Source organism: Lissotriton helveticus, chromosome 9 (genome assembly GCF_964261635.1).
Source record: "Lissotriton helveticus chromosome 9, aLisHel1.1, whole genome shotgun sequence".
NCBI lineage: Eukaryota > Metazoa > Chordata > Amphibia > Caudata > Salamandridae > Lissotriton > Lissotriton helveticus.
In genome coordinates this window covers 485,422,766-485,449,326 of record NC_136070.1, presented here as the reverse complement: position 1 = coordinate 485,449,326, position 26,561 = coordinate 485,422,766, and the positions used below count along the sequence as shown (strand labels likewise).

Sequence of the window (26,561 nt, the reverse complement as noted above, 5' to 3'; positions counted from 1 at the left end):
AGAGTGTAGGTGAGGGCTTCATGCAGTGACAGAAGGCAAAAGTCATCCATCATCATTGCCATACTGTCCTTTCATTTGTCATTGATGTTTCAGTGCATGGCAGTTGTTATTGGTGTATCGCTGTTGCTCTTTCTTTGAAAGAGTTATTGGTACTGTGCATACACACCTCTGTCTGAGATGCCCACCACCTGCAGGAACTTCTGAGGCTGGGCCAACTATTGCCATCCAGTGAAGAAGGTGCGTAGACAGTCAATGAACAAAGAACGTGCATTCCTGATTGTGCTGTGATTACCCGCTTGGTGTGCACCGTACATGTGTTACTCATGCTCGGTACTGGTGGTCTTTTCATGCTCGGCTTAGGTGTCTTTCTCTTCTATGTGCCACCTCTGCCAACCGTTGCCGTGCCCCTTGCCAGCCTGTTGCCAGCATCCTGATAAATGAGAAAGTGTTATTAATGGCTACTGTAACCCACTAGTCCCTCTGCGTGCTACAGAAGGTTACCAGGAGGTCCTACCTGTATTTAAAGCACTGTACCTCCATCTTGGTTGGTTTGTGTAGCTGTCAATAAAATCAGCAAACAGCAGCATTTTTTACTGTTCTGTAATCTCTGCATTTACTTTGAAGTGGTTAGGGAAGGTAGTAAATGGTGGTAAAGAAAGTCTAGAAATTGATTGGGAACGGAGAAATAAATGCACAAATTTATTTTAAAAAAAGTACAAAGAGAAAGGGAGCACAGACAAGAGGCTCGGAAATTCCGGCACCAAGAGATCGACAGAGCAGACAGACAGACGAAACGCAGACAGGAGGAACGAAGGTGGGCCACACAAATACAAGGGTCAAACCAATGAAGGTTGTACAGAGGGGATTGGACATGATAATACATTCTGAAATCACTTCTCGAGTCAGATGAAGCAGGTTGCTTGGGTAGACGCTCGAATTCCAAAAGCTATTGCTGAGTTGAAATATCGCAGGGTTAATGAATGCATTGAGAGATTGACTTCATTTAAATTGCATTTGCCTTTTTGGGAGCCCAATAAGGATTACCACATCATGGTATTTCCCACTGGGATTTGGCCCTCATAATTCTTTCATTAAATAATTGTAAACATTTTGAAGCAACTTTACCATGTACATTCTATGAAAGACATGTTTTCCATGGGTGTCTCAGAAGTGTGTATGTTATTCTTAATAACTATAAGGGAAAATTACAAACCTGGATCCCTCTCTGGACAAGTGTGGGTGATATTTATGACTGGTGCAGGGGGTTTTCATTCAGGATGAGACTTTTCCCCTGCAAGAGTCCATATAATTGCTACGCCTCTATACATTTGAAATATGTCAGGGTACGTAAATCTTGCACCATGACACAATCCTTTAGTTAGTAGAAATCCATTTGACTATGAAGTATACCTCTGGCGCATGTGTCTCCAACGAGTAGCTCGTGAGCTACCTCTGAGTAGCTCTCCTGTATGCAGTCCAGCCTACAATTATACAAGCTTTTTCTTGGTTGAATTATTGAATACATTCCAAAATGTAAAAAAACATTTATTTGAGACGAAAATGTATTTATTTACAGATTTCATAAACTGATGTTAGGAGAAAAATGGTTGACTTTTCAAAATGTGTTTAGAGCTATTTGAGTTGGAGAGATGTATTACTCATATTATGACCTTCGTGCCAGGAGGATTGCAGCTATGGCTTTTATATATTACCCATGTAAGGGTATTCCAAATCGATAATGGCTTTTTACTATATTACTAGCGGCCCTGATTAATGCACCAATGTGATCACTGCTGATAATCTTGGATGCAGTGATCACTGTTACATCACTAATATCAGTAGCTCGAGGTGATTTTCCATGAACTAAGTAGCTCTTTTTACAGAAAAGGTTGGAGAACCCGGCTCTAGTATGTGCTCCCAACAAATTCTGATTAACTTGATCTTTAGCCACATTTGGAAATATGATTCGGTGGCATTTGTGGTCTTTTGAAATAGGTTAAAAAGAAATCTTCTCCCAATAGTGTAATGTTTTGTAATCTGACTCTACTTCATTGTCAAGGAAAAGCTTCTGTACTATCGAGTAATATGCCCAGTGTTACGTGCAAAGGTATAGATTCTATGGAAATCTGCAATTATTTTCTCCAGAAAACACTATGAAGCAGAAGTGTAAATCCTATCTCTCTCTCTGCGTTGCACTACACCACGCCACCTTCCATTCACAGACATGTGAGATGGTGTGCAGATCACAAAAGACTATGCTCAAAGTAAATTAAGGTAACAAAGGGCTGGGAGGTCTGAGTTGGGGTTCACCAGGCATGTTCGAAACATAAGGAAATGATAATGTTGAAAAAGGGGACTCACAATACAAACTCTTAGATACATCCAGCACTCGAACTGCCAAGCCATGGCTTCCCTTGACCGGAATCAAGCATCCTAGGACCGATTTCTGGCTATCAGCCGTCTTCAGCCAGGATAGCTTGACTCCAGTGGCTTAGTGAGCCCACGTCTGGGCATACCCTTCCCACATAGGGTGAACAGCAAAACACACGAGATGATGGACGGAATGTTGCACAATGGCAAAACATTCACCCCCAGTCACGGATCTGGGTTTAATCCATCGTTATTTTGCTCACCAAGCCACCCCAGTTCAGTCATGGCCATATGCAAATCAGTCTTGACCCTGTGCCTCATGGGAACGAGCCAGATCGAACTGCCAAGCCATGGCTTCCCTGGACCGGAATCAAGCATCCTAGGACCGGTTTCTGGCTATCAGCCATCTTCAGCCAGGAAAGCTTGACTCCAGTGGCTTAGTGAGCACGGGACCCACGTCTGGGCATACCCTTCCCAATCAAGCATCCTAGGACCGGTTTCTGGCTATCAGCCGTCTTCAGCCAGTATAGCTTGACTCCAGTGGCTTAGTGAGCACGGGACCCACGTCTGGGCATACCCTTCCCACATAGGGTGAACAGCAAAACACACAAGATCTCGGTCCATCATCCCCTTTGGTATCGCTTTGTTCTCCCTGAGTTGGGTAGGGTATGCCCAGACATGGGTCCCTTGCTCACTCTACCACTGGATTCAAGATAGCCTGGCTGATGAGGGATAGGAATCCGTAACCGGTCCTAGGATGCTTGTTTCCAGTCCAGGGAAGACATGGCTTGGCAGTTCGGGCTGGACTGTTCCCATGAGGCACAGGGTCAGACTGATTTGCATATGGCCATGTCTGAACTGGGGTGGTGAAGTGGGCTAAAGAATGATGATGGATTAAACCCAGATCAGTTGACTGGGGGTGAGTGTTTGATTTGCTCAAACACTCCGTCCATCATCCCCTTTGGTATCGCCGTGTTCTAATCTTGGCAGGGACGCTCAACATCCTGTGGTTCTAGGGAAATCACTTAATCTCCCTGAGCTTACCAAAAATGAATGTGTCCATCTGTAACATAACTGCTGCTCATGTGAAAAGCTCTGATATCTTCGGGTCGGGTCTGCGCTATATAAAAATTCCCAAAATCAAGATATTGAGGCGACTCTCTATTTTATTAAGTGCTACACATTCGTTATTGAGTTGGTCCTCTTGGTTCAATGCTTTCTTTGGATAAGTGCACACATGGACATTGAGGTAGTGACTCTTTCTATGCATCGTCAGAAACTCCATCTTGCTTCAGCTGGTTGCGTTAGTAGATCATTATCAGACTTTTTGAGTTCTAGTCTGTATTATGATTCATAATTTATGAACAGTTTTTTCTTTACTTTTCAAGATAGCAATAGCTCCTATCCAATGCTGCATTTTAATGCAATTCAATCTATACTTTTTTGTTTCTCTAAAAGATTTCTTTTTCGTTTTCTTCAAAATAGTTTCCAGATGTTTGTCCTTTCTTTAATTCATTATCAACGGAATGAATTCATATCCAGGAGATACATTTTTGATCTTCTATGTATCTATGTTGTTTTAAACACCCATAGAGGCAGGGCATTTAGTGGTAATGGAAATGCAGTTTGTATCTCAGGGTTTTAGATGTTTAGCCTGTCCATCTGGAGCACCAATGGCTTTCTTTAGACTCGAGAGACAAGTACACTGCTGCACTGGGAAAGTAGGACCCAGACTACTGGCTGCTCTGATGAGCGTTCTCCACTAAGCTATGCTGCTGTGCTCCTTTTGGGGTTTAAGCAAGCCCTGTTATGAGGCACTGATAGCAGAATGGTGGTTCTTGCATCCTACCAGAGTGATCATATAAGTCATAATGAACGCTCCACAAACACCATTCCGACACCTCTTAAAAAAATTGTCTTTGTTGTATTTTTGTCCTTTTACTTCTTAGTTGTTCCAATAGTAAACGTTCTCTTCTTAGCTACATAAGACATTGTGGTTTGGGATTTCGATGTGCACTGTGGAACAGGGAGGTGTACTGTGGAATAGGATGAGAAAAGTAATACTTTCTATCTAATACAGATTTATTTACACACTATTTTCAGGAATGTTAATGTTCAACCTATTAGGCTTTTTTGGCGTGTAAATCTCCCGGCTTCATTCTGATAGCTTATAGCTGTCTTTCAAAGATTTGAGGTTTCCTGATCACTTCTTTCTTGTTCTTTAATTACCCTTTGTTCCCTTAAATTTCTCGCAGATGTGTTTGATGTTCACTTTTAATGTCATTACTTTGAATCTCCCCTATTATTAGTATTTATATAAATTCTCTCTCTGCATTTAGCATGTGGTTTTAGCGATTGACCTGTTTAGTAGTTTGTATACTGTCACTTTATTCGTTGACCTTTCCGTTTTTAACTAAATGAAAGTATATTTTGATTAACTATAAATCTTTTAAGTGTCGCTTTAAAATTAATGTCTTCTGAAGTTGTAAATGTTTGCAGTGAGGTTTTCCGTTTGAAATCAACCTATGGGAGGAGGTGATTTCACTGTGATCTTGTCCCACTCATGATTCTTCTTTTAGGTTATCGTTGACAGTGCTTAATTGTGAGATGGTTGCAGGTGGTGGCAGCACTCAATTTGTGGGACCAGAATAATTTGTCATTATCCGCCTATTATCGAAAGCAAGTAAGAGAAAGGCAGAAAAGGGTAACAGAATGAGGAAGAGAAGGATTGAAGAACAGTGACAAAGGGAGAAAGCAAATATCCTCGAAGAGTGATATAAAGTCAAAGAAAGTATGGGTTGTTGGAAGAAAGAGACATGAGTTTTACTCGAGACTAGACAGCCTTATTTGTCGGCAACTTTGGCTTTTTAGGACTCTCTGTGTCTCTGCACATACCTATTATTATTATTAATATTTAGAAAGTGAGAACTGAATTATCCATAGTCAAGGTCACTGAAATTATAAGATACTGCAGCTGTGCTGTTTTCTGAATTTTTATGTGTTTACTGCTCCTGCCACAAAATCCATCATCTGCCGCATAATTTAGAGTTAAACAGAAAAAGAAGTTCTAGCTCAAACAGATCAACGTTTCTAGAAATGTTGCCCCACATGTTGCCGCCCTGTGGCACGCCCTTTGCTAAATGTAACCAAGCCCCTTGCGGGTTCTGTTTGCTGTATTTAGGTGTCAAGCTGAGATGAAACGTTTGCCCAGACAGTATTAACATGTCTGAACATGACAAAATAATTAAGTAACTTTGCCACAAAATGTACTGCATTGTAGCACATACATTGCCTTTTCTTGCTGCATAATTTAGTCAACCCTGCCTCATTAGCTCTTTGGCACTGACTATAGTAGAACATTCTGTTTTGGTAATATGAGTAATTCAGGCTCACATGGAAATCTAGACGTATGTTTGAGTACAATTACGGACTTTCAGGAAAGAAACACAGCTACCAATGATTGTTGACTCTTTTATCTTTCTCAAAAACTAATACATGTCCTTACGTGACTCTGGTAAAGTCTTTTTCATCTATTTTTCTCATGATAGTGGTCTTTAAGTTCTCCTATTATAATTATACTAAAGTGTGCTATTCATATTTGCGCAGTACCAGGAAACAGATGCATAGTCACTGCCTGAAATCTAAAACATTAAACATGTAAAGTTGATTTTCTGGGTGTGAAGCAGAAAATGTAGTATCATTTTATTTCGGTCTGCTGTGCTAAGGAAGAGTTAGGGTGGTTAAAATGTGCAAGAAATAATAACAAGCTTTGCCAAAGCCTAAAGGGACAACTGTAACATGGTAATACAACATTATATATATTTATATATATTTCCATGTGAGAGCACATTAATGTCAGGCCTATTGCTTTTGCCATTGCTTGGTAGGGTGGTGGTGTTATAGGTGGTGGTTGTGTTGGTATTATTTCTACTGGTAATGGTGGTATCCATGGTGGTGTTGTATTGGTGGTGGTGTGCTATTGGTGGTATTGGTGGAGGCAGTGTTGTGTGGAAGGAGGTGGTTCTGGGGATAAGGGTGATGGTATTGCTAGTGTTGAAAATTGTGACATTGATTGTGCTGGAATCAGTATTGGTGGTATTGTACTAGTGATATTGATGGTGGTAGTGATGGTATTAGTAGTGCTATTAGAGACATTGGTGGGATGATATTGGTGGTTTAGTATTGGTGATATTGGCTATGGTGTGGTATTGATGGTGGAGTGAAATTTGTGCTGATGTGCCATAGGTGGTAGTGTGTCATTGGTGACCCTGTGCTATTAGTGGTGTTGATGTTATTGGTGGTAATATTTATTTTGGTAGTCTGGTGTCATTGGAGGTTCTGTTGGCTGCAATGTGCTATTGCTGGTGGTGTCAAATTGATGTTTCTGTGTTGTTGTTGATGATGTGTTATTGGTGATCTGTTATGATGGTAGTACCTGTGGTTTGGTGACAATTGGTGGTGACGGTATTGGTGTTGTTGGGAGTGACATTGGTGATGGTATTGGTGGTGATACTGGTGGTTTTGTAGGTGGTCGTTTTGTGAAGATATTGGTAATGGTATTGTTATTTGCCTCGTGGGCTTTAGGTGTGGTGTTTTGGGAGTGGTGGTGGAGGTGATACCAATATTAGAGAGGTGGTGTTTGTATTGTTGGTGGCAATATTCAGGTATTTGTACAGCATGTATGAGATAAAGAACTGAGTTTGGCAAAGGTGTTATGGTTATGTGTACTTTATTGATGTAAAATAGTCCCTTATGCATCAAACAGAATTTACTTAATGGAAAGAATTAAGGCAACCATACTGTAGATGATAATTAGCAATATAATATAAACATTAATGGTGATTGGAAAGAACCAAGGCATTAACAACTATTTATCAAAATTACAAATTATCATTTATTTAATTCTTAACAATTGAACGATCTATAATATGCCTACACTCTTTTTCATGTCTGTCAATCATACTTCCATACATACTCAAAACAATTTAAAAACATTGTTGAAAGAGAAACATGATCATTGAAAAACAATGGGGTAGACCCAATAAGTCAACAGGACCTGGGTAATCGTATGTATATAGAGAAAATGGTCCTAGACACAATTTTTAAGACAGAAACAATTAATGTAAGTGTTAATTATTCACACTAGACAAATAGTCAGATGTAATCTGAACGACAACAAAAGGAGATGTATTGTTAGCTAATACTGCACTTAATGCAATGAACCCAACACAACAGTACCAAGACAAATTTATACTGCAGTTTATTTACATATTTATAAAATTGAACAAGAGGAAAAATTAGAAAAGATTGGTGCTCAAGTGAGGAAAAAGGGGAAAGCTTAAGGCACAGGATATAGAATAATTCAGTGCAGGAAGGAATGAATTTACATTGCACATATATAAAGCCTACCCATACAAAGTATATACACACTATTATACAGGGGGACAGGGGAAATGGTATAGGCTATAAGAGTTTAAAAGGGGATAATCGTCGACGTTTCGACCCTGGCGCAATATGGGTAAATCGCGACCTCTGCTGCGGGTCTTCTTCAGGACGGTTGTGGGGCAGGGGAAAGGGGAGCACCTGTAAGGTAAGTATAAATATTTTAACTACTAGAAAGGTTTCCAAAATTAATAAAGGAGAGGGGTGTGTTGGGTACTTTACCACGAAAAAACTGTGGCGGTGTAACAAGACCAGATCAGTTGGGCGGTACACCTGCAGGAAAAACACAAGGGGGGGGAGACTGTTAGCCCATCTCCAAAGGCGCAGTCATCCCACTGTAAACACGCCAACCACGGGGTGTTTAACTCAATTCAAACTCACCTCTGACTAATGTATATGGTTGGAAGTCAAATGGTGAGTTGGTAGTGGAACAAGCAGGCGAAATCAATCGTGCTAGAATGGGGGAAAGAAGAACTAATCAGTCCCCAAGCATAATGTGAAAGCGAGCAGTCAGGTCTAATAGATAGAACTAAGGTTAACTCACCCTAGTCGGTTCAAACAGGTGAAATGTAACCGGTTGGCTGAAGGCGCGGAAAAACCGTAGCTCCGGTTCAGGAGGACCTGTGTTTGGATAAACACCCGAGTATAAGTCCAACGGAGCACAAAAGCCGCTAATCGAATCTAGGCGTCAATGCGGTTACAAGCACTGGCAGTATTTGACGCCACTTAAAGTTAGTTTAAAAACGTGCAAGACCAGACCTGAGGGAGAATTAGTAAAAGTACCTTCTATTCCTTAGTGGTTCACTATATACAGAAATCCAAATCAGTGATTTTTAGAGAGATAGTGGCTCGTAACTGCAGCATAAGTCCGACAGCGTCCCGATTCTCACATCCGGGATGCCACCACGTGATTAGGCGCCGCCAATCACAGGTATTAATGTGTATAGAAGCGTGTAGAGCTCAACAAGGGACTACTGGTTACGCGCATGCAAACAGAGGTAAAGGAGGGACTACCTTTACAGCAAGGCACTAATCCTGTGTCGGAAAACAAGGTATCGAATCCTGTTGCCATTAAACCCACGTAATGAAACAAAGAACGTATGAAAGAACATACAGCAGTGGTCAAAAGGATTAAATCATCAATTGCTTCATAACATTAATTCATTTTCAAAATTGTCATCAGATCAAAAAACGACAATCGCACATAATATACATGACAATACAAAGAGTACATTATACACACAACAATATAATAAATCCATAACAGTGAAGTTGTATTGTCAAAAGCAGCAGCATGTATTCAGGACAGTTACATGGAAAACGTTACAGCTATTAACAAAACCATGTAGAAAGTAATGAAAGGTCATTCAATGGGGATGAGAGTAGCACAGATGAAATGTATATCAGCCATTTGGCAATAGTGCCATTTGCCTCATCACTTCCTCCTGCTCATTCAGACCCTTATTTACAGTATTAAAGAAATGCATCCATCTGCATTCCCGGATGCTGAGGGACTGTGCAAAATTTCCTCCCCTAGGGTTAATGCTTACTTTCTCAATTACACACCATCTAAGGCTTTCCGGGGTATGATTGAATTTGACAAAGTGTTCAACAAGGGGGGCTCCCTGCACCTTACATCGTACCCTGCTGCAGTGCTGCAGGATGCGGGTTTTTACCTTCTGGGTAGTCTGCCCTATGTACATGAACCCACAGGGGCAAAAGATGGCATATATCACCCCCATGGTATTGCAATTGGTATGAAAAGTTATACCAATTGCAATACCATGGGGGTGATATATGCCATCTTTTGCCCCTGTGGGTTCATGTACATAGGGCAGACTACCCAGAAGGTAAAAACCCGCATCCTGCAGCACTGCAGCAGGGTACGATGTAAGGTGCAGGGAGCCCCCCTTGTTGAACACTTTGTCAAATTCAATCATACCCCGGAAAGCCTTAGATGGTGTGTAATTGAGAAAGTAAGCATTAACCCTAGGGGAGGAAATTTTGCACAGTCCCTCAGCATCCGGGAATGCAGATGGATGCATTTCTTTAATACTGTAAATAAGGGTCTGAATGAGCAGGAGGAAGTGATGAGGCAAATGGCACTATTGCCAAATGGCTGATATACATTTCATCTGTGCTACTCTCATCCCCATTGAATGACCTTTCATTACTTTCTACATGGTTTTGTTAATAGCTGTAACGTTTTCCATGTAACTGTCCTGAATACATGCTGCTGCTTTTGACAATACAACTTCACTGTTATGGATTTATTATATTGTTGTGTGTATAATGTACTCTTTGTATTGTCATGTATATTATGTGCGATTGTCGTTTTTTGATCTGATGACAATTTTGAAAATGAATTAATGTTATGAAGCAATTGATGATTTAATCCATTTGACCACTGCTGTATGTTCTTTCATACGTTCTTTGTTTCATTACGTGGGTTTAATGGCAACAGGATTCGATACCTTGTTTTCCGACACAGGATTAGTGCCTTGCTGTAAAGGTAGTCCCTCCTTTACCTCTGTTTGCATGCGCGTAACCAGTAGTCCCTTGTTGAGCTCTACACGCTTCTATACACATTAATACCTGTGATTGGCGGCGCCTAATCACGTGGTGGCATCCCGGATGTGAGAATCGGGACGCTGTCGGACTTATGCTGCAGTTACGAGCCACTATCTCTCTAAAAATCACTGATTTGGATTTCTGTATATAGTGAACCACTAAGGAATAGAAGGTACTTTTACTAATTCTCCCTCAGGTCTGGTCTTGCACGTTTTTAAACTAACTTTAAGTGGCGTCAAATACTGCCAGTGCTTGTAACCGCATTGACGCCTAGATTCGATTAGCGGCTTTTGTGCTCCGTTGGACTTATACTCGGGTGTTTATCCAAACACAGGTCCTCCTGAACCGGAGCTACGGTTTTTCCGCGCCTTCAGCCAACCGGTTACATTTCACCTGTTTGAACCGACTAGGGTGAGTTAACCTTAGTTCTATCTATTAGACCTGACTGCTCGCTTTCACATTATGCTTGGGGACTGATTAGTTCTTCTTTCCCCCATTCTAGCACGATTGATTTCGCCTGCTTGTTCCACTACCAACTCACCATTTGACTTCCAACCATATACATTAGTCAGAGGTGAGTTTGAATTGAGTTAAACACCCCGTGGTTGGCGTGTTTACAGTGGGATGACTGCGCCTTTGGAGATGGGCTAACAGTCTCCCCCCCCTTGTGTTTTTCCTGCAGGTGTACCGCCCAACTGATCTGGTCTTGTTACACCGCCACAGTTTTTTCGTGGTAAAGTACCCAACACACCCCTCTCCTTTATTAATTTTGGAAACCTTTCTAGTAGTTAAAATATTTATACTTACCTTACAGGTGCTCCCCTTTCCCCTGCCCCACAACCGTCCTGAAGAAGACCCGCAGCAGAGGTCGCGATTTACCCATATTGCGCCAGGGTCGAAACGTCGACGATTATCCCCTTTTAAACTCTTATAGCCTATACCATTTCCCCTGTCCCCCTGTATAATAGTGTGTATATACTTTGTATGGGTAGGCTTTATATATGTGCAATGTAAATTCATTCCTTCCTGCACTGAATTATTCTATATCCTGTGCCTTAAGCTTTCCCCTTTTTCCTCACTTGAGCACCAATCTTTTCTAATTTTTCCTCTTGTTCAATTTTATAAATATGTAAATAAACTGCAGTATAAATTTGTCTTGGTACTGTTGTGTTGGGTTCATTGCATTAAGTGCAGTATTAGCTAACAATACATCTCCTTTTGTTGTCGTTCAGATTACATCTGACTATTTGTCTAGTGTGAATAATTAACACTTACATTAATTGTTTCTGTCTTAAAAATTGTGTCTAGGACCATTTTCTCTATATACGAAAGAGAAACATGTTCCACGAAATTGAGGGATAGACGCAATATATAGGGGAGAGATTCCAATTGAACACAGTGGCACAAAACCAAATGACTGGTGGTGTTCTACAAGCGTTTCGGCACACATGAGTGCCTTCGTCAGGAAGAAGGCCACAGTTGATGGCATGGAGAACAATGGGTTGGAATGCTACACTGAGCGGTTTCTAGTGGTTAGATGTATTGCAAGCATCATCCCATCACCTTTTGTGTGTTTAATACAGCTGAATATCCATAGACCTGGAAATACCTGGAAAGTGAATGTGAGCAGGGAAGAGTTACACAAGAGTGGATGTAAGAATGGAAGGCAATGCAGGTACATTGATTAAGAAGAAAGAAGAATTAGGGTGGGGGAGAGTCAAGGTTGAGAGAGTAACTGCAGAAAAAAATATATTATTCAACCCATGAAAATAAAATAAAAGCAGGAGGGGAGAGCTTTCCTTCTAAACAAAATATTTACTGCAAAATTAAATGTTTATAGAAAATGTTTGTAACATCAATTTTTCCTAATTTATGACCTACATGCCACAAAGTGAAATCACTATTTGGGTGATTAGCTAGACCTATGTAGTGCACTCAACCCATTCATCACAGAAGGGATGTTGGCTTTGCTGAGTTTTGGTAATTATATCCTGCTACATACTGAAACACAGGAAGGTCCTACGATTGAATTTGAGAGTGGTTGCAATTTTCGCCTCGGTATGTCTTGGCTCATTGAATTCTGGACTATGTCAACATGTATTCTTGAAAATATGACAGAAAACAAAGTGCCCCATTTAGATTGTGTAAATCACAACTGTTTCTTCAGTAGTTTCAGTCTCCCCTTCATGATCTATGTTCCTGTTGAAAGTTTGAAACGGTTATTAATTTGACTAATTATGATATTTCTAGATGAAGAAGAAAGGAACTTTGCTTTTGATGCCATCATTGGAGGAGGTGTCGGAAGATGGTTCAGTCAAAAGTGAGGTAAGAGCAGATAACAAAAGTGACATTACCAAGGGCTATACACTTGATTATCCATGCAGAATCTTAGAACAATAGAGTGGCAATATTGCCAACTAAAGAAAGGGGTTTGACCTCATATGTAGGTTTTGAAATCTATTAAAATATGTGTACTATATATATTGCCTTGCCATTTTTCTGTTAGCTTGTCTTTAATCTACTGCTTTCTCCTGTTTATGTGTGAGCTTTGAAAGAAGGACCTGGCGGCGTGGGTTAGGTCGTATCGGCGAGCACACGAGGCGAAAACTCCATAACTTGATGGAAGCCAAAACTATTGTGCAGACCGCCGGGTGCTGTTGATGCCTGGGTTTCTTGCAGAATAGGGAGATCCAGCCCATCACAGACTCATGAACACAATAAGCACTTCTCTTCTTGTGATACCTAAACTAGCCTACCGGATACTTATTGAGGTCCTCTAGTGTAGACATTTTCAAATGAATCACTTTTAAGGTCCTGAAGAATCGCTAGTGAATTAACACAGATGCGAGAAACATGTTGACCCACTATAAATACTAACCAGCACTGAAACAGGAACATAAAATTCCATCAAGTGCTTGTTATCACAAATTTTAATTAAGACAGGAGGCCCCCAGAATAAATAGATTTTCTTATAGGTACTCCCAGCCTTATTTTAACTCACTTCCAAGTCTACACACCCCTGGCCCCACACCCGCACTTCACCAAATGGCTGTTGGATAAAAGATCTCCAGTAAAGAGCCCCTCTTTGAGGTGAGCCCATTGGGTATTGCACCGCCGACTCAATGAGGAGCAGCCCAGATGATGCAGCATGACACCTGCAAGGGTGTGTGAGGGCATTACATCCAACAAAATGGATGCCCAACTGTGATCTTATCAAGACCAGTGGCACCACATAGTGTGACTCACACCTTTCTCCTTCTGGGGAACGGCACAGGTCCTTTTTGTTTTGACGCTTTGAAAGAAGGAAACACATATTATAACTTTCATTACTCTTTCAGTGAAATTATTAGAATGCTTTCAATGTAAGATGGTATTTTTATAACCAGACTTCATACATGTTCAGCAGTCTTGTAATTATTGTGTATTGATTTTTGCTACCAACATTATACAAAACACCACTTCAGCAATCATTGGTGATCATGGTTTCCATCTTGGAATACGTTCCTCAATGCTAGTTAATGCTGATTTGAGGTACTTTTTTGTAAACAGTGTATGTGTTTTGATCTCTTTCTATTTTTTGTCTCTCGCTGAAACTCCCTTTCACTCATTCTCTTTCTCACTTTGTTAAACTATCACACTTTTTCGCTCATAATTTCTCTAATTCCCTTTGGTTCTCCATTGTCTGCCCCTTGTTCTCGTCCCTTCCCTGTTTATTGTTTATTGCTCTCGCCATTTCTCTCTCTTTTTTCTTTTTCTCACCGTGCTTTGCTGTTCTACTATCATGCTATTACTATCACTGAAAGAGGAACTTTGGGTAAAGGAACTTTAAAGATATTCTATTTACATGTGCTACTAACTATACAAATAGTAGCTTACAATCAATCTTACAACCGTTGTGAAGTCTAAAAGTTAAGAGAATCGTGTTTCAAAATAATGACTGATTATAATAACGTTTGTTCTGATAACCAGCATTTAAAAATACTTTTCAACCTGACTTTTTTACAAGGGATATAAACCAGTGATTCCATCTAGTGCACTTCCTTCTCAAGAAAAGAAGAAGGAAACAGAGGCTAGCAGCATTTCTTGGACATTGGGAACTACAACTGAGAGGACCAAAAAGGTATTGCTGTTGTTCTTTTTATTTATCAAAGTTTTGGATTGGAATTGGTTTCTCTGTACTGGATTGTCCGGCTGGCATTGTTATTTAATTCAGAAGTAGCAGTGTAAATCTCACTTCGCACTATGTTAATGTAACCATATCTCTTTACTTTTTCTCACATTACGGGCACATTGGGGTCATATTTCTGAAACTCAATTATACTGTTTATAGTGGATTGTTTCTTGTGCTCTTTTCTTGCAACAAAATAATGTTTGCTCCCAAAAATTGGTTTTGATATGCTAACATGCTAACAAATGTAAGAAGAGTATTGCTTATGAATGATTATATATGTATAATGGAGACCTTAACAAAGACATCATAGTCCATGAATAACTTTTTAAGAAAAATAGAACAAACTGATTTATGCACTACTTGTGAAATAAAATAAGTAATCAAATGCTTTTGCTTTTGCCTCAAAGTCATGTCTTTCACAAGCGGATATTGTTTTACATTTCATATCAGGAATCTAAGTGCCACAAATATCCAAACACAGCTAAAATAGTGTGAAAGCAGTCTGTTCCATTTTGAATATTTTTCTTTCCAATTCCATTTCACACAAGTACAACATGTAGTGCAGATGGATTTATTCTGGTTATTGTGCACTTATTTGGAGTTTGTGTCATTTGACCATGTTTCATCTCTGTTTGAGACTTTGAAAGCCCTGTATTCCAAGGATTAATATAAGGGGCAGTTTTCGAGTATCTGCTTTTCTTGGACATCTTTAAGTAAAATTATATTCTAGACTGTTCCAGCCATCCCACAACAATTAAAAGTGCAACATGTGGTTTGAAATTATATGAAATTATGAACTCGTATTTTAGTGTGTAGGAAAATAATGTGTCACCTGTTCCACACAACTGGTTACAGTAAAAAACAGAATACTGTTACTAACATCAAGGGACATTGGGAGTCCAATTATGTTATCAGATTGTTTCATATTTAAATAGGAGGTGGGAGAGGTGGAAAGGGTTGGGGGTGGGCTCTTATCCACGAATGCTGAAAACCTTGTTTCCTTTATTGTGTGTGGTTTAAAGCACTATTTGGAGTTCTTACTTCAGGTTGATATTTGCAAGTGATAGATTTGCCCCTGAGTGTATGTTTGCAATATGCTGCTGTATTTCTTGGCATAGCTGGTCTCTTGGAAGCAGCTGTTTGGTTCTGGTTAGTCTCATGCTATCTCTGCTTTCAGGCCATACTTTCTTCTGTTCTGGGTTGTTGATGATACAGAAACATTTCAAATGTAAAAAAGCATATATTTATCATCAAGAAAATCTCGAAATTTGATATTTGTGATCACTTATTTTGGCGGGTAATTAAACCATTGCATTATGTATTTATAAAAACCAATGTAAATTATAGTTTCTATTAGCTAGTGTAAAAGTTTCCTATGGATGCAAAAGGATATGGACATCCCTAGAAGGGACAATCAATTATTGGTTAACCTCTTGGAATATTTATGTTGACTTGATGCAAGAGATTCATATAAATGCACTTAATTACTGAAACTTCAGCCGGTCTAGCTGACCATTATGTAGTTTTCTTCAATTGCAGGCAACAAAAAAGAAGTTAATTCACAAACTGAGAAAATATGAATATGTTTCCCCAGAATCAAGAAGACCCTGGGCAATAAGTGGAGCAGGAGATTTGAAGACAAGTTGATAACTTTGGGCCTTATTTAGAGTTTGGTGGAAGGGATATTCCATCTAAAACATGGTGGATATCCAGTCCACTGTAATAAATGTGCCATTGGCTATATGGCACAAGCCTTTTTGAGATGAAAGCATTAAGAGATGATAAAGGTTGTGTTCACTTCTTTAGCATGAAAGGGTGGTTTTAGTTTGACTCTAGATTTGTCCTAAAGACAGTAACGTATCAGTCCATTCAGATGTTGTACCCTCTGTGGTATCTTTTATAATAGACTAAAGTCTAGTTCAAACTATATAGAAATAAGAACTGCTCTGCAAGGTTTATATTGAACTTTTTAAATAGTTAAATATTACTGGTCATAAAACAAATGTCTGACACTTTTTCAAGTTATGACCATTAAACCCCATTGCCCTCACATCCAATATTCTCCATTCAAATAAAGTTTATCCCATTCTTGTGAATGTTTATTTGAAGGCATTTCTTTGCTTTTTTTAGTCTGTTTATCTATAGTCCTTCTTTTCTACTCTGTACAGTGCAATGCATTTCCTATACAGATATATACATCTATTCTATACCTTGCATGCAGAGATTAAAATTTAAAAAAAACTCCCCTTTCTTGCTACGGATGATAAGATGTAATGTATAATTGACCTACGTTGACAGTTTTAAGACAATACTAATACAAAATAACAAAAAAAAGGTTTTTGATGAATAGACATTTGTGGCTGGTACATGGCAAGAGCCTGTGTTTTGCTAGCATATTGGGCTCCTGCTCCAAATCACAATGGCCCAGATTTACTAATATTTGATGCAAGCCAACAAAAGCTGCTGCTCTGCCTTGCATCAAAGAGGAGAGGAAAAATACACCATATTTATTGATATGATGTATTTTCTCTCCCCAAGCACAGGCGCACTTTTGGCTACTGTGCCTGAACGCATACACTCTTGCGCAGTAGTTAAGGGTGTGTGTTCTATGAACCACAGCTTTTTGTACTGAAAAGAGACAGGTCCAGGACAAAAACAATACTTTAATACATTTACCACACTGTGTGTGTGTGCTGCACACAGACAGACATGCAAAGTTAGAAAAGTAAGAAGAAATGAAAACATTTTTCCTCGTTATGTTGCCTTGAGGAGGCGTATTGTTTTGGTGCAAATCCCTGGCTAGGAATGTTAATTGTTAAGGATTTGCATCAAACCCATGGCTACTTGCATGGAAACCCCCATGTACCACCCATGGAATTACCTCTTGATGCAAAGTAGAGCATAACGCATAACTGATTTACTTTGGGGTTACTTTCCAGTGCAAATCCTGGTTTACGTTGATTAGTAAATCCCAGCCCAGCACTCTGCGCTGGGTTAGCAGTGATGCAAACCCAGCTCAAAACAATATTAAATCTGTGTTATTGTTTGCAGTTCATAATGTAATTATTTTAACTTTTCTCAGTGGAGAGTCGTTAAAGGGTTTTAAAAAATGGGGATAAATGTTTATATTTCTTATATGATGGCCATCATTTTCTGTCTTGTTTTAGAGCCTTGTAACTTCTAAATGTTAGTTGATGGGTAGCCATTAGTACATTTTATTGCTGTATGGCTGTATCCCAAACCAAACAGGATAAGTGATCTGGCTAGCTTGTTCCAGTGGTTGGTTTCAAGCAACGGGAGGTTTTCCTCAGCATGTTGGCTTGATGATTCGCAGCCTGGTGAACTAGATATCCTCAACATGGTTCCTTATGCAAGTCTGGTTGCTGAAAGAATTGGTCTAGTGCTCAAAGACATATATTGAACAGCTGGACGTCATTGGGTACTCTTATTAAAGGCCTGTGCACTGTTGGTGCTCAAAGAGACCTTTAATATTAATGGCCAAATAATGCTGCTGGGGTTGGTAACAAGGGTCTATGGCCCTATTAGAATTTTACGTTTTGTGGAAATACCACAGCTCCACGGTTTGGCCTAACAAAACATTCAAAATAGATTGCTCTTCTGATGTTGATCTTAACTATGTTTAGGGATGTTTAAACTCCCCTTACATCCACTTTTCCAAGGAAAGGAGTATACATGGGACTTTTATAACTCACAGTGACCTCAACTCCCCTAACTAATTCTTTATAACAAGGCAAAATTTTGACTTCCTCTTTACTCAACTTGCAGTGTCTAGTTTGTAGAGTAGCTTCACAGATTGCAACTACTCTGATGCCAGTGGAGCTTGGTTAGAGAGGCACTTTCTCGAATTTGTTTTTGTGCCAATAGCAAGAGACACATTAATTATTGCTATTTTTGTGGCATTGTACTATTTGTACCAATAACATCTAAAATACCAAAATGGGACTAACCTCTATTTCTTTTCTTAACATTGAGGAAGCATAATTACTTACATCGAGATCAAATCTGGACAACTACGGAACATATATGAATCATCCACTTTCAGTAACTCAGACTTCAAGCATAAACCTCGAAGCTTTGTCAAAATGTGGTGTTTTTTTGGCATCCATCAAATTCTGAGAAGGGTGAAGAAATTATTCTTTCTCAGAAAAGCAGTTTTGACAAAAGAATACAGCTTATTCATAGCTGCTTGCCACAAATATTTAGTCTAGAATGTAGATAAGCATTCAAACCACGTCTGCCCGGTAGAGGCACCTTTTCCAGTACCATTGCTTGCACTCTTTAAATTTTTGCAGCACTTCTTAAAATTCCTTTTGATGTTCCCAGCAATCTTATCCTCTAGGACTCGCCTTGTTTATAGCTACGATAACAGTTAGAAGTACTTAACCTAGATAGATTCTCAGCGGTGGCACCCAAAGCGTCCCAGTACCTAGGCTTATCCTGATCTATGATTTTATTACAAGGCTGACACCAGTTGCTCGATATGGAAGACTAACTGCATTTTTCAGACATTCAAAGATTTGTGATGAGTCTCAGATGGATGCGACACTTGAATTGTAATTACTCTCTATTATCGTTTTTACATTAAACCAGATTTGTGTGCAGACTGTATGACCTTTAGTCAAACTTTTTTAAAGTACTTTAGGGAGGAAAACTTTTACAAGACGTTGGTCTTGCTCTTCTATGGTCTTGCACTTTTAAAGGCGTTCAACATAGTCCTTAAAAGTAGACCAAACCTGTATTTTGTCTGGTTTTCTCTCTGGCACCTAAGATTCCTCTGCTGGAAGACCTAGAAATAAAACTGAACAGACCCCTTTTCCTGATTAAATGCCTCCGCCTCTTCCACAAGAGCCTTATTCCCCTTGCCTCACCACATAAAGCTCCCCATCTTGCCCTTAAACCTGGATAGTTCCTTGATATCAAAACTTAAAATAAGTCAAATACGAATGTGTATTTTGTCAAAATGTACATCTTCAGCAGATTAGCACGCCCATAGATAGTGAAGGGAAGCCTCTGCCTGGCCCTAAGCTATTTATCAACTTGCTTTGAAACCTTTTGCAGGCTCCTGACACAAATCTTGGTCATATTATGTGTCACCATAAAGCCCATGTCCCTGATCTGAGAATGAGCTAGTGCTGAATCATAATCAGCATTCCAAACCATATTTATATTTTTGTTTCTTAATAATATAACCAGCTAGAGAGCTAAATGCTCATACTACATCTTTAACTCTTGAGATTGAGCTGTGCGTAACAGAATGTAAATAACCAAGTCATCTGCATATAAGGCAAGATTACAACTGTATTCCCTGAACTGGAGTTATGCCACAGGGTTAAGGCATACGTCAAAAGGCAGGGGAGTTAGAGAGCACCCCCGGGCTTGTCCCTCTCTCTATCGCAAAACTGGGTGTGAAGTTGCCATTAACCAGCATTTTGGCAGTATGTGATCTATATAAAGCCTTTGCTGCTCCAAGGAAGTGCAGTCTAATATTGAAGCTCTGAAGAACCTGCCATAAGTAGGCCTAATTGACTCTGTGAAATGCTTTATCTGCAGCTAAGGTATATATCTCTGAGGGAGGGGCATTATCTACCACAGCTAGATCTGTTAGGCCCACGTGCTGGTATGTTAACTCATGAAGATATCCCCTGGATTAACACCTTTTCGATCTTGCATATGATACAGCCGACAAACTTAGGTAACCTCCTTGCTCAAAAAGCCTGAAAAGACCTGATTGTTGCAAGTGAGAAAAGTGATGGGCTATTAGATTTGCAGTGCCTGTGGCCAAATCAATGATATCATTGCCTTGTTCCAAGAAGGTGTTGTATTATCAGTCTCCAACAGTGCACCATTAAAAAGATCTCTACATATCGGGGAATAATCTCCAAAAAGCTCTTAAAAATTTCAGCAGGATCCCAGACCGGCCTACCACTTGTAGTCTGTCTACTTTCCTCTGGGAGGATATGTGGATTTAAGCTTGCTTTTTGAGCTCAGGTAAGTGACTTCAGTTGTACTGTAGTTACAGATTCTGGAAAATATCATCTTCAAAGACATCCTCTTTTAACTAATTCTGACAAAGTTGCAAAATGCAGACATAGGGCCTGATTTAAAGTCCAGCTGATTGGTTACTTTGTCTATTAGATATAATGTACTTGTAATATGACGGACATGATAGCTGTCAAGTTTGTGACAAAGTAACGTGTCCGCTGAACTCTAAATCAGGCCCCAAATCTCCTGCATCTCAGAAACCAGGAACTGACTAGATCGATCCAGCAGTTTCCAAATATAATTTCTTTTTCTACTTGCTTTTGCCTCTCGGGCCAACATGGTTCCACTAGCCTCCCCATATTTAAATTGTTGGAGGCTACTAACTTCCCACCTCGCACAGCAATTACTATGTAGTCTACAATTATAGTTTACTTGGGCCTTCACAAGATTACCTAATAACGTCTCCCTGTTCCCACTATTCACATCATTTTCTTGCAATCTAGCAGTTATTGCTTGAATAATGGTCTCTAGACAGTCATCCAATGGCTGTTCTTCCTTTGGATCTATATATAGCTATTCATGTTGATATACCTCTCAAAAATGCCTTAAATGAAGCCTTTACCATCCTTTGTGAGGATGAGCCAACATTAGTCTTAAGAAATGATTTGGATAGACGTGACTGTTGGACAGCTCTTCAGCAAAAGTAGCCTATCTAATGCCCATTCGGGAATTCCACGCTTTGTAGGAAGACCCAATGGGGAAAGAGCAGGATGATCTGAAATTTGAGCAAGAAGATATACATCCTCCACCACACTCTGTACCAGTAATCTATCAATCAAAAATGTCAAGCCCAGAAAAATAACCAGACTTCTTTAAGGGGAATTTGTGATCTCTACTCTCTCCAAATATCACATAGGCCTCACTCTAAAATCTCCAACATCGTACCACACACTTTAAGGGTCTTAATAGTTTAGGGGAGGTGTAGATATATCTAAATCAATGCCCAATAATGTAATAAAATCTGAATTTCCCTTATTATGAAAGGTGGTGGATAATCTAGGAAATTTAAATAAAATTGGAGAGAGGACTGCATCTCCAGCTTTGGGCCTGTCAAAGCAGGTTGTAGAGTGTGTAATAGACTGGAATATTATAATTTTTCATCCACCGCCCAGATTTATCTGTCTTATTATCCAAAATATCTAGACCAGCCTTACTCTTACTTAAGATAGCTATACCCGTATTACTATGTATTTCTGTTGAGCTGATAGCCTCTTGAAACCTATCAGTCTTTGAAAATGTCTGGAACTTCTGCAGCTCTCTTGTCCCTACTCGTGACACCTGTAAGTGCACTTGCGAGTGGTTCGAGACGGATCCTTTGATTATACAACTTCTTTCTTATAGCCTAGTTAGGTTTATTATTTAAAGGCAAACAGTCATCATTTTTTCAGGTTGCACCTATTGTTGTTGTGACTCTTAGATATGAAGAAGGTCCCAAGACAAGTCTTTAATTAAAGTGAAGGGTTTAGTGGCATTCTTTAAGGAGTTCTGATTCTGTTATTTGCCAGAGGATCTTGAATAACGTGTTCATGGGCCAACTGCAATGTAAACCAGATAAGATAGAAATTCTTCTGTTAGGGCCCAAACACAACCAGAGCTGGCCCGGTGCTTGGCCAAAGAGATGTACCCACTCCCCCTCCACAACCCAGTCAGCAAGAAATCTGAAAGTTATTTTTGATGACAACTTATCCTTCAATGCTCAGATCCATTCAGTCGCCAGAAACTGTATATGGATCCTTAAGGCTGTCGGGAAAATCTTACCCCTTTTACCCTGGGAGGCACGCAAAATGGTAGTTCAAGCCACAATTCTTTCTAGGCTAGACTATGCGAATGCCTTATACTTGGGTCTGCCTGTCTATCTGATCTGCCGTCGCCAGGTGATCTGATATACTGCAGTACATCTGCTTTATTCTCTAAAAAAAGGTACTTCAACTTTGTCGTTCTTCCCTAAACTGCACATGCATTCAGTCTGTAAAGAATTACTTTCAAAGCACTTACTCTAGCATATTGTGCCCTGTACAAATCAGGTCCTGTTTACCTGATCAGAAGAATCGAAAAGTACCGTCCTAGCAGACACCGTATGTCCGGTAGGGCTTGCTTGATTTTGGACCCCCGTTTCAAAAGATCCAGACGTGAAGGGTCCTCTTTTCTAGTTCAAACAGCTAAAATATGGAATCATCGCCCATTGCAGCTTAGAAGCATGGAAAATTAATTTGCCTATCGTAAATCTCTGAAGGCCTATCTCTGTAAACTCTAATCCCCCTCTGCCCTCCTTTGTTACTCTGTTCACAGTGAGGGGCACTCTTTCTGAGTAGCTGTCGTGTTTTACAAACTTGATTCATTCTTACATGGGGTTGATTTAACCCAGGATTCCTACTGGGTAGTAGGCTTTCGTTTCTGTTTTAAACATTCCTAGGTATCCTCTCAGGTGAGCCTTGCAGTGGGTTATGCCTACCTCTGAATTGTATTCGGACTAACAGCCTGATTCATCAAGCTTAATTGCGCTCGCAAAGGGCCAGATTCTGAGAATGTGGCCCTTTGCGAGTGCAATTTTTGCATTTGGGATTCATCATCCCAAATGCAAAATTCGCTATTAAAGAATTTGCATATTTGCGAGGAATTTCATTTAAGGAATCTATATTTGAGATTCCTTAAATGCAATTCATGAACCATTTTAAAATACCGAAATCGCTATTTTGGGCCGCTATTTACCGCGAGGTCAAACCTCGTGGTAAGTAGCGAAAACTTAGAAAAATGCATTTAAATGCATTTTTCTAAGTTGCATGTTACACACACACATGTCCTTTGGACATGTGTGTGCGCAACACCAATGTAGATTACATTTCAGGGGTGCTACAGGGTGTCCTTTGGACACCCCTGTCACCCTTGAAATCGCTATCTTATTTGCGATTAGCAAATTGCTATTCGCAAATAAGGAATAACTCCCCATTCATTCCTATGAGCCTTTAGGCCCATAGGAATGAATGGGGAGTTATTCCTTATTTGCGATTAGCAATTTGCTAATCGCAAATAAGGAATGTGTAGGAATCGCATTTCTTTATGCAATTTCTACATGAATCCCGTTTTGCAAGTCCTTAATAGCGATTCCTTATGAATCGCTATTAGGGGCTCGCAAAACGGGAGAATGATGAATCAGGCTGTAAATTCATTATCATTTTTCTCGGCACGTCTCTGGTTGGCCATTTTCTTGTTGTACCATTGATTGGTCACCTTCCTTCCATATTTATGCAAGCAACCACATCTACTGTAGGTGATCCAGAGTGTTGAGCAGTGTGCTCGATCAATACTTACAGAAAGAAGAAACAGATCAAAATTACTAGTGAAAACGTTTTTGTCCACCAAGAAGAGCATTTTCCAGGCTACCTTTGTCAACTGACTAAATACCATTAATTGTGACGAAAATTGAAACTCTGTTCGATGTAAAGGGCTCTTCAGTTCGCCAGGTTAGGTTTTGCCAGTTTCATATACAATTAGTTTAAAAACCTCAGGTTACCGCAGACATGAATTTGCAAACACATGTTGTTTCTCTTCTTCACCTGATCCTTAGAGTGTACGGAGGCAGGTGTGTGGGGCAGATGTCTGATATTGGACCCTTCGGTCCATGACAGTATGTGCTGGAGAAAGAATGGGTGCAGGGGCCTAAACTGAGGTCCTGTTGCCTCTAATAGCGCCTGCAGGTCAGAGGGTGGCGAGAGGGCCATGCACTAAATGTTGAGTCAGTGGCCAGCTGCTTAGGCACCCACCGTCATCATTCTTTCAGCTTTACCCAGGGTCTCATGGGAGGCTGTCAAGGCCCTTAGGACCAGATGTATCAACATTGTGTTTTGCGAGTCCTTAACAGCAAATTTTACCAGTTCGTTATTATGGATTTGCAAAATGCAATGTATGTAATTTTCGCAAATAAAAGTGTGATTCCTACATATTCCTTAATAGCGAATTGCAAATTGGGATTAGCTATTAAGGAATGCCTTCCCATTCATTCCTAAGGCCTAGAGACCCATAGGAATGAATAGAATGGCATTTACAATTAGCGAGTACCAAATAGGTACTCGCAAATTGCGCATGCAATTTCAAGGGTGCACCCCCAAAAAGGTAAGAAAGCAAATGTGGCGCACATACATCCCCTAAGGGAATGTGTGTGCGCCACATGGCAGTTAGAAAAATGCAAAAATGTGCATTTTTCTAGGAATTGCAAATTACCACCAACTTGAAGTGGGTGGTAATTTGCGATTCCTAAATGCAAATTCATAGTTTGCGATTGCTACATGAATTGCACTTACAGCCACATGTATCAAGCTAAAAACCGGTCGCAAACGGGCAGATTCTCAGAATCTCCCACTTTGCGACCGGTATTTTTGCATTTGGAATGCATCATCCCAAATGCAAAAATCACAATTTAAGGAATCTCTAAATTGAGATTCCTTAAATTGCGATTGCATTTAAGGAATCCCAAATTGAGATTCCTTAAATGCAATGCATCAAAGTAAAAAAATTAGCGATTTCGCTAATAGGAGTCGTTGAACTTCATGGTAGTTTGCAAAAACTTTGAAAAATGCACTTTTGTGCATTTTTCAAAGTTTCATGTTGCGCACACACATGCCCTTAGGGCATGTGTGTGCACAACATATGTGCACAAATCAATTTCAGGGGGGTGCAACAGGGTGTCCTTTTGACACCCTGGCATCCTTGAAATTGCATTCTCAATTTGCTATTCTCTAATTGAGAATCGCAAATTGAGAATGTCTTCCCATTCATTCCGATGGGCCTCTAGGCCCATAAGTAATGAATGGGGAGGTATTCCTTAATTGCAATTCGCAATTTGCGAGTCGCAATTAAGAAATGTTTAGAAATCGCTATTTTTTAAGTGATTTCTACATGCATAGGCTTTTGCGATTCCTTAATTGCAATTCCTTAAAAATCGCAATTAAGGAATCGCAAAAGCCAATATTGATGCATGTGCCTGCTAGTGAATTGCAAATTGCGATTCCCTAACTGCATTCGCAATTTAGCCAATCACAAAAAATTGCAAGTACCCATATTGCAAATGCCAAGAGTTTGTTACATTGCAAAACAAATGTTTGCGTTCGCAAAGGGGCCGATTCTGTGAATCAGCCCGTTTGCGAACGCAACAAGCATTGATACATCTGACCCTTTGAGTTCTGCTGGCCCCTGGAGGACCCTCAGCCTTCACCAATTCACCCCCAGCCAGCTATTAAAAAGGCCCTCAGCTTACCATCATAGGTCAGCTGCTGTCATTGGCTTTTACTTAGCATTCATACTAACTCGGCTAGTGGTTACCATCTGAGGTCCATTAGAGGGCACAGGAGACAATCAGGTGGCTTTCTCATCTTGAACAGTCTTCCATGGCCCTCGGAGACCTCCAATTGGCCCTTCCAGAATTTAAAGTCTACCCTTCCACCCAGCAGAACCCACTGTGATCTTCTCTACTAACTGCTTCTCCCACTTAGCCCTGGAGGATGCGTCCTCTGGTCTTTGGACTCTTTATTCTTAAATATGATGAAAGATTATATGCTAGCCTCCAGGCACTCATTTTAAGCCTTAACATTCTCTCTGTCTCTCTCCTTCTTCTCGTTCCCTACCCAGATTCTTTTCCAGCCCCCACAGCGAGTTTTGATGCTCTCACATCCCATGTTACTCACTGTCATCCTGCCCTCACATACTCTTGACCACTCAGTCCCAGTTCAAAGATAGTGACACTGCAGCTGACATGCATTTCACTAATCTGCGGCTCCTGTAGTACCACCTTTGCTCCAAGCAAAATCTGGACCTTAAGCCCTGCAGATAGTAAAGTGACAGGCCACTTTGCCACAACATTAACAACAAACTGTACACACATGCACATGATTTTTTATGAAACCTATCTCCACAGCTTCCGATTTAGTATGGGTGTTGATGCACTTTCTGT

General features: G+C 40.1%; 1 protein-coding gene across 1 annotated transcript in view; it reads left to right on the top strand.

Annotated features, from left to right (window-relative positions):
* SYNE2 (spectrin repeat containing nuclear envelope protein 2) overlaps positions 1-26,561 on the top strand; it is a 1,843,566-nt gene that overhangs the window by 1,176,714 nt on the left and 640,291 nt on the right. The window contains exons 97-98 of the mRNA XM_078660317.1: positions 12,634-12,708; positions 14,390-14,503. Coding sequence (XP_078516443.1) covers positions 12,634-12,708; positions 14,390-14,503 — 189 coding nt within the window. The remainder of the gene's footprint in view (positions 1-12,633; positions 12,709-14,389; positions 14,504-26,561) is intronic.